Raw genomic sequence first — 15,457 nt, 5'->3', positions numbered from 1 at the left:
CACAGCTCCTTTCCAGAAGCAGCCACATGTATTTCCAGTTTCTCCCAGCTGACTAAAGGCAGCCAGGAGGCACACTGGTTCTCAAAGAGCATTGCTTAAATAAGGGTTTGCAACTAAGGTATTTTAGAGTGGTTTCTCTACGCTCTCCAAGCTGGCAGTTTCCCAGTTCGTTGCCCAGAGAAACTCAGGAAAAAGGACAAACCCATGAATGAGGAGCACAGAAGTGCTGCTGCTGTTCTTCCTGCCTGCCTGCTCTACCATGGTTAAGGTTTGAGCTTAACTTCCATGGCATACATGAGGCTGCAGTTAAATTTCATCTAGGGCTCTTCTGCTGTGAAGGCTCCACATCAGGATGTAGACAGAGCAACATCTGGCACAGTTGGGAAAGCACAGAGCACCCTGACTCCGGAATTAGCACACGCAAGTCCTATGCTTGGCCTGGCGCTTAGGAGAACAAAGCCAAATGAAGGCAATATTGAAAGAGCAGGAAGTCCTAAACACTGCTGTCAGCAGTACAGACAATAGGGGCATTGATGAAACTGCCCAACTTTAGCAGTAGAACACAGAGCCTCCACAAAAATTGCAAAGAACAAAGGACGGACAACAGCTCCCAAAGGAGAAACATCATGTGGAAGACGTTTATTAGTACACTACGAAAAACAGCAACGGGCCCAGAGGCTGGGGGTAGGCTGGAATCTTTGGGTCACCACAGTTGTTCAGAGGATAAGAAATCAACACAGGGGGAGACACTTGTTCTTGAATAGCAGTTCAGAAGGAGCAACCCAAGACAAACCCCAGCTACAAATTGAAGTGAACAAGCTACTGAGAAGCATCATGTGTTTAGCTGTAAAATGGGTATGTTCTAGGACAGAGAATGACCTGAACAGTATGGACCTCACCCTGGAAAACTTGTCCATCTCAGCAGCTAGCACTCAACGCCCATCAACTTTGTTTCCTGTATCACCCATTTCCTAGAGTCCTAGTGAAGGACTGGGAATACATTGTGTAAACACAGAAGAAAAAGATGGTCCCTGGCCTAAAGAGCTTATAATTCAGGATTACACATGAAAACCTGTAACAGATTCTGAGCAATTTAACAACGTTTGTGGCGGTCACTGCTCATCACTGTTGAACACACACACACAAAAAAAAAAAAAAAAAGGAAAGCAGATGTTTGAAAAATGACAAGCTTAAAACAAAAATTGAGAGGAAACATATAGGACTAGATGGGAAGGATGGATTTTGTGTCCAAGAGTCAGAGCTCAGTCACAGATTTCCTGCCTCAAATGAGACATCTTTTAGTTCAGTTAATAGAACTTTATTAATATTCACCTACCTCAGAAAAAAGCTTTGAAAATCTTTTTTCCCACATCATTGCAAGACTAATACTGAGGTTTGTGTGCTAAAGAGCTAAAAGAAAAAAAGAAAGCAGAGCAGGGCAGCAGAGGGAAGTGAAAGAGAATAAGCAAGGAAACTCAAACCATGGGAAAGAAAACGGAACCTTTGCTACCTCTTGCAATAATTAGTCAGTTATCAGCTGCATATCATGCAGAAATGGAACAAACAGGATTCAAGGGAAGGAACTATGCTATACTTCAAACATGTTTTTCAAGATCCATTTTCCCATCATAAACAGCACATTGAGTCACTAAGAGTCAACAGACTTCATCAGGGCCACTTTACATCATACTGCGCATTGTAAATAAAAACACGAGCATTTCCTGCACTTAACAGCAAAAACTTTCATTGCCTGCAATTCACTTAGAAGGTATGGATAATACAGTGGGCTGTACCAGGACTGACATTACAGCCTGTATAAGCATCTTATTTTACCTCAACCTAACACGAGCATAGCTACATTTTTCTATGAACAGAAATGGCGCGATTTCACAAGAAACTTTGAAGATATTTTAAAACACGTGCATGGTTTTTTCTATTTCTTTCAAACTTCTCAAGATAAAGGTGGGCACGTATTAAAGAGCAGTCTACAGTTCTACAGCCCATTACTGCACACTACTGCCATTGAGACTATTAAAAGAAACAAATGGCTAACCAGGCTCACATACAGTCAACATTAATTAATGCCCACAAATTTCACTATGGCTTTTTTGAGAACCAAAGGAAAAACTTCTTAATTTGAGCACTTTACATCACACACTTGAAAAATCAAGACAAAACCCCTAAGTGGTTCAGATTGCCAGTGCTAATTTCCAAAATAATAATGGCAGACACAACCTATGTGCATGTTCAGTGTCCCAAATTGGGATAACCCTGGGGACACCACCTAAGCTCAGACCATCTGCCAGCTTATGCGCTGGAAGTCAAGTCCCTTCCAGCACCAACGAAAGCTGCCACACATAAACCTGATGAAACCAGAGAGGGGCTGGACACCACTTGGGCATTGTCCAAGCTGTCTGGAGGGAAGTAGCTGACAATTCACACCAGGCTGTTTTTTCAGGTAAGTGGTATGGTCAGACTGACTGCATTTTCCCCATCTATGAAATAGGAATCTATATACTTGGTGACTAATGACCACCTGCTTCGCAGAGCTTTGCAAAGATTCAGTAGGTTTATACTTACAAAGTCTTCTGAAGATGAAAGATTTAGACAAAATATGCCAACACATTAAAAGAGATCAGTATAACAAAGATATACTGCAAAGGAATACTCACCCGCTCTTGACCAGCTGTGTCCCAGATGAGAAATTTATGAAGCTCATTCCCACAAGGCACAGTTTTAGTCATGAAGGACGCTCTGAAAAGAAGGAAGCCACAGAAATATGTAACATGACTGACATTCCAAATATGCAACCTACAGACTTTATCTGGTTCTGCTGGGTGAGACTTCATGTGGGGAAACTCCAAAACCCTGGTAAAATGCCTATAGAAGTGAAAGTCTCTCTTTTCTTAGATAAAATATATGATACCTATATATGTATTTAAAAAGGAAGGAAAAGCCTCTGAGGTTCAGAGGGTATTTCTGCACCGGCCCAGGAACACAAATGCTCCTGCCACTCACACGTAGCTTCTGCTGCTAGCTAGTTCCATCTTCTCAGTGATATGGACCTGAGAGAAAGGCATCAGCCAGCATCATACCAGGCAACAAATAAGCAACTTCCAGCTCAGGCTTCTTCATGCTTCAAAAGGCAGAGTTTTTGAAGATACCATCTAACCCTCTGAACAACAGAGAGCCATCAATACCAGTCCTTCCCAGATGATTTAAAACAGCTCTCAACACACAAACCAGATCAGCCCTTCCCACCCAACCCACTCTATTGTGAACATTACATATTAGCTTCCTCTCATAAGAGAACAAGAATTCTCAAAATTTTCCAGGTATTGCTGGACTTGGCAGATTTGTCTCTAAGATGTTAAAAGAAAAAAAATTTGAAATTAAGATCAACTACAGGACTAGTAGCCTTCTGATGGTCTGACACATGGAAGCTTGGCAGTTTTTAAAGAACAGGTACGAATTAATTACACTTGGTTGAAATTGCATTGTCCCTATTTTGAGAAAGGCAGGATAATGCGACACCTAAACCTAGATGAAAGCATGTCCACACCTGGGAACACACACTGTCCACGTTCCAGCCCAGCCTGGCAGGACACACAACATAGGTATGCCAAGGGCTCCGCATGGTTCTCCTGCCATTACTCAGCTATGGGGTGCCCTGGTTGCTGTGCAGATCACAGCCTCTTGGGTTGTGGGGTTTCGGTTCTTCAAGCTCCAAGGATCAGATTCGATACTTACTTGACCAGTAGGAACTAAAGTGATTTTAATCCTAAGATTCTACGATCGAAACAGGCTAAAGTGGGAAGTTCTTGACAAGACAAAAAGAAAAGGATAACAGCCGAGTAAGACATCTAAGAATCTCTTGGTGTGAGATGGGTGAAGAAAAACTAAACAGAACAGCTGGAAGTCATGGCCATGCACAACGCAAGTCAATACAGCATGGTTCTGGACAGCCCCAGAAAACAGGCTATTTCAAGAGACTCCATTCACAGGAGGAGAATGGCAGGGCTCTGCCAGTCTCTCCATAATAGAGTACGCTGCAACGTAGTAAATTTAGGGCCCTCTGTATTCCCAGATCAGGGAAAGCAGAGCAGACCTGGTTTGGGGCAGCCCCCAGGCTCTCTAAACAGGTAACATGAGCTTGAAAGCCATTAAAGAAGAGTACAGAGTTGAGTGAAATTAATAAACTGGAGGGGGGTGGGGGTGGAAAAAAGATATACAGTACTCAGAGCCTTGAAAATAAAGAAAGGAGCTCAGCACAGGGCAGTGAGTTAAAAAATACACAGAAGAAAAAAGCTATTATGCATGGTACTTACCCAATAGTAGGACTAATATTGTGGTCAAAGTGGTCCTGGACAAACCGACACACGATGCTCGATTTCCCAACGCCAGTATCCTGAAAATAAAGGACAGCATGACAGTGACTTCAGGAGACCCTAGACATCAATACTTCACCTGAAGAAACAGTCAAATATTAATTTGTGAAATTAAATCCTCTCTAGTGGCAAGTGGGACAGGTTAAACATTTCAAAAGAAAAGTGAGCATGTGGATTATCCTTTTCAAATGTCAGCACTGTGAGTGGAGCTCCCTGGTACTCCTCCCAACACTCCCTTCTCTCCAGGCCTCGTGATCTTTTGGGGTGGATTTTATATTCCTGTTGCAAGGACTGCAGTACTTCAAGCACAGCCTTTAACTCGTACAGGGAAATCCTGTGCTTTCAAACACATGGCGCATTCCCCAGCAAAGCAAGAGAAACAGGTGCACTCAAGCCTGCTGCAAGGGCAGCCCAAGTGTGCTTCCAAAACAGATTACTAACACCAACCTTTCAGTACGCTTCAAGCACCAATTTGGTGGAACCTTTTCATGGCAAGACAAACAAGCCTCCTGGTGGAAACTTTGCAGAGGTTGCAGGTGGTTTTGAAAAGGCAGGAATCCACAGATTTGGATCTCCAGAGATGTGCAGCTATCACTGTGCAGGTTGTGTTACTTGACTGCGGTAAAACAGCATTACTTTAAATGCAACACAACTTGCTCTCTACGCTGCAATGTGGCGGGCTGTTTCCATTTGCAGGAATAGCCTTTTTTTTAACCCCCCAACCAGTAAGCAAAAATCACAGCAGTACAGTACTGGAACAAAATTCAGAATAAATGGGGGGTGGGGGTAGGCAGGGGAAAGCTTAACATATGCAGAATACAATTTTAGGCATTTAAGATAGCAACAAGTTTTCCAAAATGCAACATTTTTTGATTTGTCTCTGTTATTCCACGAAGCCTTGGATGGTAGGTAGAACAGCTTAAATTATACAGAGAATTATCAAGGAGGAGGAATAGCAGTATTGCTCTGTCTCCCACGGAACTGTTAAGAGCCTCCTTGGAGACAAAAAGGATGCCAGGAAATCGATCCTGACCTTTCCAAGATGTTAACAATGACAGCCCAGGGTCCAATCTAACTCATTAAAAAGTCAATGGAAAGTTTTCTATTAATTTCATTGGAAGTGATTGCAGAACTACCAGATTGCACCTGGTAGTTCCATTCGTATCCACATTTTAAGACACTTGAATAATTTACACAAACTTCTTGAAAACTGCCAAGACATGACAATACAGTTTGTTGAGAGCACCACACACATAACTACACATTAAAAAAAAAAAAAAAGCAGCCTTTGCCCACACATAACTACATATTTTATATATAAAAAAAAAAGTCCTGTAATCAATTTTACAATATTTTATCTTCTTTTTGAATAGGAAAGAAAAAGAAAGCCTGCATTTAGATTTCCTTTCACCAGGCTCAAATGGAACAAACTATAACGCCACAGCAAGCAAAGCCTTTATAGACAGCACTTATTAGAAAACCATAATTTAAACTCTCATATTTAATTCAAAGCTGTCCTTAGCTTAAAAGCCATAATAGATGCTCCCGGTACACAGACGTTTGTTTATCTACTGTGTTCAATCAATAGAAAAAAAAGATCAAAGAGAGTAGCAGTGCTTAAAACCAGCCCCACAGCCTTTGATCAATAGCAGCAACACATCCTGTTGCTATTCCCAAATTTTGCCTTCATTTTCAATTCCAGCTGACATCTTTGTATAATCACTAGACCAGAAGGCAGAACACATTAAAAAAACCCAAACAAACAAACAAAACCACAAAAAAACCCCGAAAACTCAACAAAGCGGAGTCCTCTGTGCTGAAACTGAGGATCTAATTCCAGATTTCAAACCTTGTGGAGAAACCAGAACTATCACCCACTGGGTGCAAGCAGTTATATTTCCTACTTGTGAGGACAGAGTTTCTGCCACAGTGTTCGAAACTAGACATTGACTCCCATGACCCGATGATGCTTCAATTCCATCTGCTTCCTTCAGCTCCCTTGACAGCTCACTCAGAAGGGCAACTGCAATTATAGCTCCGGAGCAAGAGGAGCCTGGTCTCTGGCAGGGACGTGACATCCACAAGCAGGGATTAAAGCTTAGCTCATTTCCTGGAAGCTCCTGTCTCTTCATCTTTCAGTTTGTGGCCCTTACTAATGTTTCACGGTAACATTAAAGGAACTTTAAAAAAAGTTTCTATTGCTCTTGCATCTCTCGCAATGAGCACTGTTAAACTTAAGCATATGCCAGGCACATCAATAGCCCTCAAGAAGCTTAACACATTCTTACACTTCGTTCCTGGGGTTCCTTGGACTACCAGCAGGGCTAAATATACCCTTGGTGTAACTTCAGTGAAACCAATGGACCTGGACCACAAATGAATCTGTCCTTAAGATGGCTACTGTCGTAGCCAGCGGCCAGTGCTTTCCAGGAGCTGGGCAATTTATTGCACCAAGGGGTTCAGTTGAAACAAGCACTCCCAGCTTCTGTTTTGTTGCCTGGAGGATACAAATGGCCAGCTACTGGAGTATAATTAGAACACAGAGGGGAAGGAAGTAAAAAAGAAAAAAAGCTTCCTACTTAAGGCAGTGATTATCATTCCATCGCAGGATTTAAAATACTTAGTTTTCAATCCATATTACTGTACTCGCACCCATCAAACAAGATGTTCCCTTGCCTGAAAGCAAAGCAAATCATGGTATGTAAATGTTATACATACAACTTGAAAACTTATTAGCAGTAGAAGATTTCTACTCAGATCTTACCTTTTACTGACAATAGGGAACTATCTTTCAGGTCAATCTGGCAGAAGTCAAGGAAAGTGGGGTTGCTTCAAGTAAGTAGAAAAGGCATTCACTTCTCAGCAATGAATTGAAACTTCCTTGCTAAGGCTGTACAGAGCTTTCCTGCTACCATCTGCTTTGCCCTTTACTATATGGTCTTCCTCTATAAACATACATTTTTCTAACATCTGATAGGGATAATCATTTGTTCCTTTTTTGTTCAAAGGATTATAACAGGCTTACCATGCCACACGCCCGGGTAACATTCTGGCATGCAGATGACTTAGGTTTTCAGTTTTCAAAGTTCTGCCTTTTGCCAGCTTTTTACCTCCTCTAATCTGTTTTTCTTTTTTGTTATATGTACGCCAACATGGAGTAAAACATCAAACATATACAAACAAATTATATTTTGGCTTATGTAAAAGGTGACAGTGGTATTGAGCTAAGTGGATTGGACAAGTTTCACCAACTGAGAATGTGTCCTCAGGAGTTAATGTCGCACTTTAAGGAACAGACCCTGCAATTCTTCAGAAAAATCCTTATCCATAGAAAATGCAAGGGTTTCAGCTCTATACTAATTGACTCATCACAATCAAGCACACACCACTCCATGAGAGGAGTGGCAGGAAAGGAATGAATGTAAAATAATTGTTCTGAATCAAGATGTTCATGATACATTTGATGAGTCACTCATGGGACCAAATGCATTTTGCTTTTCTCCTTTCTTCTTCATAAGCCTTGTCGCACACTTACAAAATACCAGTTATAAACTGCATTATACTGAGATAAGCAAAAGGTGCGGGGTGGGGAGGAAGGAAAGGAGTAGAACTGTAACCTACAGTAAGTGAACCACTATTAGAGTACCAGAAGAAGTAGTTACCACTTCAGAATCTCTCACTGGTCAGCAAAATGGATATGGAAATCTGAAACCCTATCAGATGCTTCTGATAAATACAAGGAACCGTGCAAGCATGACTTCTTTCCGACTTTTACCCTTTAACCCTGAAAAGACATTCTCTATTCTTCTAAAATCCCTTACCCACAGGTTTAGGCATGAGGATTTTAAGAGCACCAGAAAGAGAGCAGCACGGCACAAAAAACAGTGCTTCCACCCACACTCCTGCTCGCAGAGAACCACCCCACTTGGCTCTTCTCAGCTCACATTACTGTAAAGGAGATGAGACTGTGTTTCAAGCCAGCAGAATTACAGGGTGCTGGCAACTCGTTTTCAGGCAAAAAACAACTGAGCTGCTGATTTCTTCTGGCTGATTTGTAGCAACATAGAAGAAGATTAAAAAAAAAAAAAAGCAGAACTTCACTATCAGCAATATAGTAAAAAAGAAAACCATTTCCCCATTACAAATAGGCATTTGGTATATTCCTCTGTCCATTGTTCCAGCTCTATTTATCCCGGCAGAAAAAAACTAATGCAGAAAAACCTAGTTCTTTAATTTAAATCTGGATGTCTCATTTATATCTTTGCATAACCAGAGGGCCCAGTCCTCCAAGCGCTTTTCCAGATTGAAGGGAACTGCACTACCCTGTAAACACATCCCTGATAAGGATGTTAGTCTTTAGCCTTGATATCATAACAGCTTTTAATAGATTCAGATGGGTCAAGACCTATTGTGCTGAGCAAACTGAAGTCTTCATGTAAATTCTTTTTACATCTGAAATGGAGTAAATGTTCAGTTTACAAAAAAATCCACACATATCGTGACTGATGACTAAACAGCAGCCCTATAATTATGCACACTGCTGCAAGAGCTTTTTTATTCTTGACTACACAGAATCTTTCTGTGCTATGTTGACACATAGGACTTTTAAAATATATGTAAAATTAAATAAACCACGCAAAAATCCTTTTATGACTCTAGGATTCTGGAAACACAAATAAAAAAAAAATACTAGACGGCACTTCACACAAGGAAATGTCATGCTAAAAATGAACATACTGAAGAAACTACCTTCTGTCCTCCCACTCGCAAAGTAAGAAAAGGAAAAAAAAAACCCAAAAGTGAACATCTGGCTTGTAACTACCACAGATCTCATGACTAACTTCCCGCTTCAGCTTCAAAAGAAGGTTGAGATATCCTGGAGACTGGTGCCACAAAAATCTGCATTGAGAAGTAACACAGAGCTGATCTCCGTAAAACAGGGATCCAACAAAAGGCTCCTTTGGAAGGCTGGAAATTTTCCCATCAGCTTCAGCAAAGCCAGGATTACATCCATGGTATTTCAATTTGTATAAATTTTTACAAATCAAAAACGTCTGTCGCCCTAAGCATTTCTCATAGTAACCAAGATTCATTGACTGAGTCTTACATGTCAGAAGAACGATCGTGCCCTAGCAACCTGGAGGGTATTAATACCCAGTGTTCAAGAAAAGCAGGTAAAGCAGATGTTATGTCAACAATAATATGAGAAACCTTTGAAAGTGACAAGTCTTTATCCTTTCCCATAAAAAAGAAACTGATCCCATGGCTCATGTGGTTTCCACCGAACACAGCAGGACTCTGCTGCACCTCACACAGTGGGAATGCATCTGCCCCTCAGAGCCTGGTTGTGCTGGGGCTCCCCCAAAGCCAGCCTGCCGACCACCCTAACTGCAGCATGAGCCTTTGGCAGCCCAGCCCTTCCTCTGAGAATCCCTACTCAGGAGAGAAAAAAAAAAAAAAAAAAAAAGTTTGCAACCCACGCAGACAGGGTTGATTTAGCATAACCCCCTGGTGGCAGCCTCTTGTGGAGCAGCTTCTTCATCAGGCATGCAGCTGGAGTCACAAAGCTGCTCACACCGATGAGAACCCAGATTCCATACAGAAGGCAATACTGGAGCCTACCAGCCAAGCTGCTTTGAAGCTTTTCCAAGACAGGTTAGCTCCAGAGGTGCAAGAAGTGCATGCACCAGAAACAACCATGGTCAAACTGGGCTCACTAATGATCTTCTCGGTGCACCTTCCAGTGAGATAATGCTGCCTTGTGCCATCTTTCAGAGATGGGGGGGAAGCCTCAATCAAACATACAGAACAAGGGTACAGTCAAAAAGCTGTCCCACTCTCCTGGAAGAGGATCTACTCAGAGAGGAAGCTGGCTGCTCCTGATATTAGGAGAAGCAACAATTCCTGGCTCCCTGTCACCTATTCATGCCACCGGACAGACTTCTTGGCTGGTTCATTAGTAATGGAAAAATAACAGAAGAGCCAGTTTATGCTGAAGATTTCCAAGCTAAATTCTCCCCTTTGTTACACCGATCTGACTCTTGCCAGTGCTACAGCAGAGAGGAAGGAGAGGTCCTTGCCTTACTCAGTGCAGAACTTTTGTTGTTGGAGCAATTAAGATGTACAGATGCAAACATTTTAATTGGTATGAAGTTGCCAAAAAGGAGAAAACTGTCCTTGATCATCAATGCATTTGATATTTTAAATGCAAAAAAAAAAAAAAAAAAAAAAAAAAAAAAGGCACTCAATCTCTGCGACTGGCCAGGCAAATCTGAGGTAGAAAGACACGGTTTAAACTTTAGGGGAAAAAAGTAATCAATGAGTCTTACAAAAAATGCAAATGCAAAGAGACCTTTCATTCTAGTAGCTCTGTAAAGTGCAGCTGGTTTTGACTTGGCAGTTCAGTTTCTGCACATTAAAATAGCCATTCTTTCCACTGTCAGAATTGGCCATGCTTTAGGTTTTGATTTACAGTTGAATCCCCCTGGCCCATTCCCATTATCCTCAGCAGGACTCTGATGGAATTTGAAAATTCATAGCAGCGTAATCACATCACAGTGCTGCTAGATGGTTAGCATTTTATCAGCTGTCATCAAACAAATCGCTAGGCCTGCACTGTAAAGTATCGCTGGGCTTTCGCGGAAATGTATGTTCAGCTCTGGTCAAGCCTGGTATCTGCGAGGAATGTCACTCCTCAGGCAAGGTCTGGCATGCCGCGCTGAGATATCCAACCTGCATCTTTCATGCTTTCAGAGATGCCAGTCCTTAACCCAAAGGCACGTGGTATGGTAAGGCTGAGTACAGGATTACAGCTGTCTTAAATTCCAATGGAGGTAAAAAAGCAATGAGTTGAACAACAAAATAAAGCTTTGCAATTTGCAGCCTGCTTTAGTCCTCTATGCCTGCCATTAACATTTTAATCATTACTCAGACGATCAGATGCAGGCAGTATTGCAATACTTTCCATGTCTTACTAATCCAGTTACAGCTGCTCTGGAAGGCTGTGGGAGGCATCCTGAAGAGCACCTGAAACTGGCTTTGGATTTTTATCAACTGTAAAAACATACTAGGAAGAGTTATGCACAACAGACTCCTGATCACAGTTTCCAAGGGCAGTATTTTAATCCAAGAATTACTCTACCCAGTAAACTTTTTGCTAGCCTTAAACACATCCTTCGTCCTTCCCTGTACTTGGGAATCACTTACTTGCCTGAAAACACTGCAGTAAGGAGAAATACCTTTCAGGAGACTTGGGTTCAGATACACTCCTGGGACCGAACTGAATCTGCCAAGCATCAGGCTTGTCCCCACAAAAATGCAGCCGTGCACTGCAGAGCAGTGTCTAAGGAAGAAGTGCAAATAGCTTCTCACTGTATTCAGTTTTTCCATCTGCAAGATGTATCAAGCAAGCCAATCCCACCACTGCATAAGCACACAGATGAAAATACAAGAGCAGCTCTTAGACTGACACATTGGCTCACAGCCACATCACCAACACAAAACTGCCTGAGGCTTCAGCCTGAACTAGAGGGATGCAGGCTGAGGTGCTCTGAAGCCTCACTTCTGCGATCAAAAGAATACGCATCTCATTTGGGACACAAATAATTTTGATAAATACTAACTTCTGTTACAGCCCTATACAATGAGGTATTTCCCGTGAGCAACATCATTCTTGGAGAAGTTCCTCCCTCTGTTGATTTGCTGGGATCCTCCTTCCAGAGCTACAGAACTGGCCCAGGGGCATGCCTGCTCCCCAAAGCGGCACCACGATTTTTCAAGTCCCCGCCAGGGCCTCTATCAAACAAGAGGTCCATTGTATGTTTCCTCCCTAACCCATCATCAGTACCTTTCATAGTTTGACTTCCTTCATTACCAAGCCTGGCAATGTACTTCTGCAACAAGAGCCCCAAACAACACTGGACGTGGCCTTATGCCAGCAGTGATCTACAAGGAATTTCTGCAAAGGTCTGGGGGTACCAGCTGCAAATCAAATTTTTGAAAAGAAGAACGAGAACCAGAGTTGGTCTCCAGGACTGTCAATGCACTATCATGCACTTTCCCAAGTGAAGGGTGCTTGCCAAATGAACAGCAACTCTCCCACTGAACACTGGAACCAAGCTCCCCAAGATCCCAGTATAAACACACAGATCTCAATGCAACTGCGTTTTGAGGGGGAGGATTATTCTGCAGGGTCTCACTTTTACAGTAGGAACCACCACAGTTCTTTTGGTCATCTGTCCACGTGTGAACCTTACAAGTACATCCCTGTCTGCATTTCTGTTTGTTGCATGACCTGCTTTAAACTCATAATAGATGGTAATACTGGTATCTTTTAAGACAGTCAGTATATTACTCCCATAAAGTTAGGATGGTCTGTGTCAATTCTCCCACAGTAGGACACCCTACACATCATTTCTAATTGCTAGTGTAATTTCAGGTCAGTGCTGGTGTTGTGGAGCACAAATTAGCTACAGCACAAGGCTTTTTCCTCTGGTGCACATTAGCATTAGATTAGCTCTAATTCCCTCTGCACATAGGAAGTGCACTGTTTGTTCTCAGGGACATTTTTCTACCCCCAATGAGGTCAGTCCTGTTATATCAGAATACAATCCTTCCTCCTAGGGCTGCAAGGACTGCATTTGGCACAGGGATTCTTGGATCTATCCTCCTCAACTTAATAGCTGTTAAATGAAAATAGTAATTACTTGATTTTTATCTTGTAACAGCATTATGGGGATTTATGTTGGTGATAGTTGTAAAGTGTTCAGTCGGTACAGTTACAAAGAACCATTTAAGTGCCTTAAGAGACAGCCAAGTGCGGACTGTGTTTGTTTGGTATTTATATGCATCTTCAATATCATCTGCATATTCCTAATTGCCATTTTAAAACAGAAAAATATCTGCTGGCCAGGGCTTAATGCTCTCTGGCCTCTCATGGCAGGCTGACCCTGGCTGGGTACCAGGTGCCCACCAAAGCTGCTCTATCACTCTCCTCCTCAGCTGGGCAGGGGAGAAAAAATACAGCAAAAGGCCGGTGGGTCAAGATACAGACAGGGAGATAATCCACCCATTACTGTCATGGGCAAAACAGACTCAGCTTTTAGAAATTAGTTTAATTTATTGCTGTGGTGGTACAGCTCACCCCCTTCGCTGGGCTGCACTATGACCTCAGGAATCCCTGTTAGGCTTTGGCATTTGAGTAATGAGTTGGACAGTTATGCACCTCTTGATCATACCAACAGCTCTTGCGTGACTAAGGTGGGGAGTGGTACTGCCTGTACCAGAAATTCTTGTTACCTGGAGAACGTGGAAATGAAAACAGTAAATGGTCATCCCCCGACAGCCTTGGGGCATTCCTGACTGAACTGTAGCCCAAGTGGAATGGTACCACTGCCACTTGAAAACGACCAACTCACGTAACGGCCAGGATGGAGTTTTATGGATGGCTAAAGCCAGTCATCTCCAACCCTATAAAGTAGTGGTTGAAGTCAGACCCTTTGAGCTCTCCAGCTCTCCTGGACCGCACCAGCTGCAACCAGCATCACAAACTCCTAAGGGGAACTGTCACCAAAGGCTGATGATGGAGCATGGGCCGATACCCCTGCTCCTAGAGGCTCAACCCTTTGCCCGCTGAGAAATGCAAAGGCATTCAATGTGAACATTTCACTGAACTCGAGGGTAACATTTAATAGGTATACCTTTGTATATATATTTCCATATACCTATTCCTTTCCGTTTGTGCGTGTGTGCAATTTGGATACTGCATGACCAATACAGTATACGCGACATCATTTCAGATCCATAATCAAATCGCTGTTATAACTGAATTAAATCCTATTGAATCACTTGGAAAATATTAAATCAATGGCTGATTAAGTGCTGCTACTATTTTGTGATCAACCTTAAACTGTGAATAAACCCCCACTCTCTATATACCCTTAGATATAATCTGTTGTCTAAGTCTGCAACTAGGATTGGATCTACCACTCACAACTGCTATCAAAGCATTAGAAAGCAAGGGTGGCCACTCAAACCCGTGACTCAACGGAAGGCTTCCCTTACCCCTTACATCACATCTTTGATCCCTGTGTAAAATCATTTTGGGCCAATTTCAACTTGATTTTTAATTTGATTTTAATTTTAAAAGTCAAGTTAAAAGAATTTTCTGTCTTCTATCCATATAATAAGTAACAGAGTGAACCTTGCCATCGAACTTGTAAAATTGCAAACTCATATTAGAACTATTTTGCTCATATCTTTGATGGTGCTTCTTTAAGCGACTTTAACATAAACCATTTCTTTGCAACAACTACTGATCAGATCAGAGTAGGATAATGAGAAATAAGACCAAATCTCACACCTTCCCGCCACCCCTCCCTTCCCCCCAGGCTCAGCTTCACCCCCGATTTCTGTCCCCCCCCCCCCCGCCCAGCAGCGCAGGGGGACGGGAGCGGGGGCTGCGGTCAGTCCATCACACGCTGTCTCTGCCGCTCCTGCCTCGCAGGGGGAGGCTCCTCACACTGCCCTGCTCCAGCCTGGGGTCCCTCCCGCGGGAGACAGTCCTCCATCAGCTGCTCCGGTGTCAGCCCTGCCCACGGGCTGCAGTTCTCCACAGCCTGCCCCAGCCTGGGTCCCCGCGGGGTCACAGGCGCTGCCAGGACCCTGCCCCAGCCTGGGTCCCCGCGGGGTCACAGGCGCTGCCAGGACCCTGCCCCAGCCTGGGCTCCTCTCCCCGCGGGGTCACAGGCGCTGCCAGGACCCTGCCCCAGCCTGGGCTCCTCTCCCCGCGGGGTCACAGACCCTGCCAGGACCCTGCCCCAGCCTGGGTCCCCGCGGGGTCACAGGCCCTGCCAGGACCCTGCCCCAGCCTGGGCTCCTCTCCCCGCGGGGTCACAGGCGCTGCCAGGACCCTGCCCCAGCCTGGGCTCCTCTCCCCGCGGGGTCACAGGCCCTGCCAGGACCCTGCCCCAGCCTGGGCTCCTCTCCCCGTGGGGTCACAGGCGCTGCCAGGACCCTGCCCCAGCCTGGGCTTCCCACGGGGTCACAGGCCCTGCCAGGACCCTGCCCCA

General features: G+C 43.6%; 1 protein-coding gene across 2 annotated transcripts in view; it reads right to left on the bottom strand.

Annotated features, from left to right (window-relative positions):
- The window catches only part of RAB31 (RAB31, member RAS oncogene family), a 67,772-nt gene that overhangs the window by 34,022 nt on the left and 18,293 nt on the right, over positions 1–15,457 (bottom strand). For both annotated transcript variants that reach the window (XM_056331741.1, XM_056331742.1), the window contains exons 2-3: positions 4,329–4,408; positions 2,673–2,754 (exon numbers count right to left, since the gene is read on the bottom strand). In XM_056331741.1, coding sequence (XP_056187716.1) covers positions 2,673–2,754; positions 4,329–4,408 — 162 coding nt within the window. The remainder of the gene's footprint in view (positions 1–2,672; positions 2,755–4,328; positions 4,409–15,457) is intronic.

Source organism: Falco biarmicus, chromosome 3 (genome assembly GCF_023638135.1).
Source record: "Falco biarmicus isolate bFalBia1 chromosome 3, bFalBia1.pri, whole genome shotgun sequence".
In the NCBI taxonomy this organism is placed as follows: Eukaryota; Metazoa; Chordata; class Aves; order Falconiformes; family Falconidae; genus Falco; species Falco biarmicus.
Note: the sequence above shows the minus strand (reverse complement) of the source record. Positions and strands in the feature narration are given on the sequence as shown.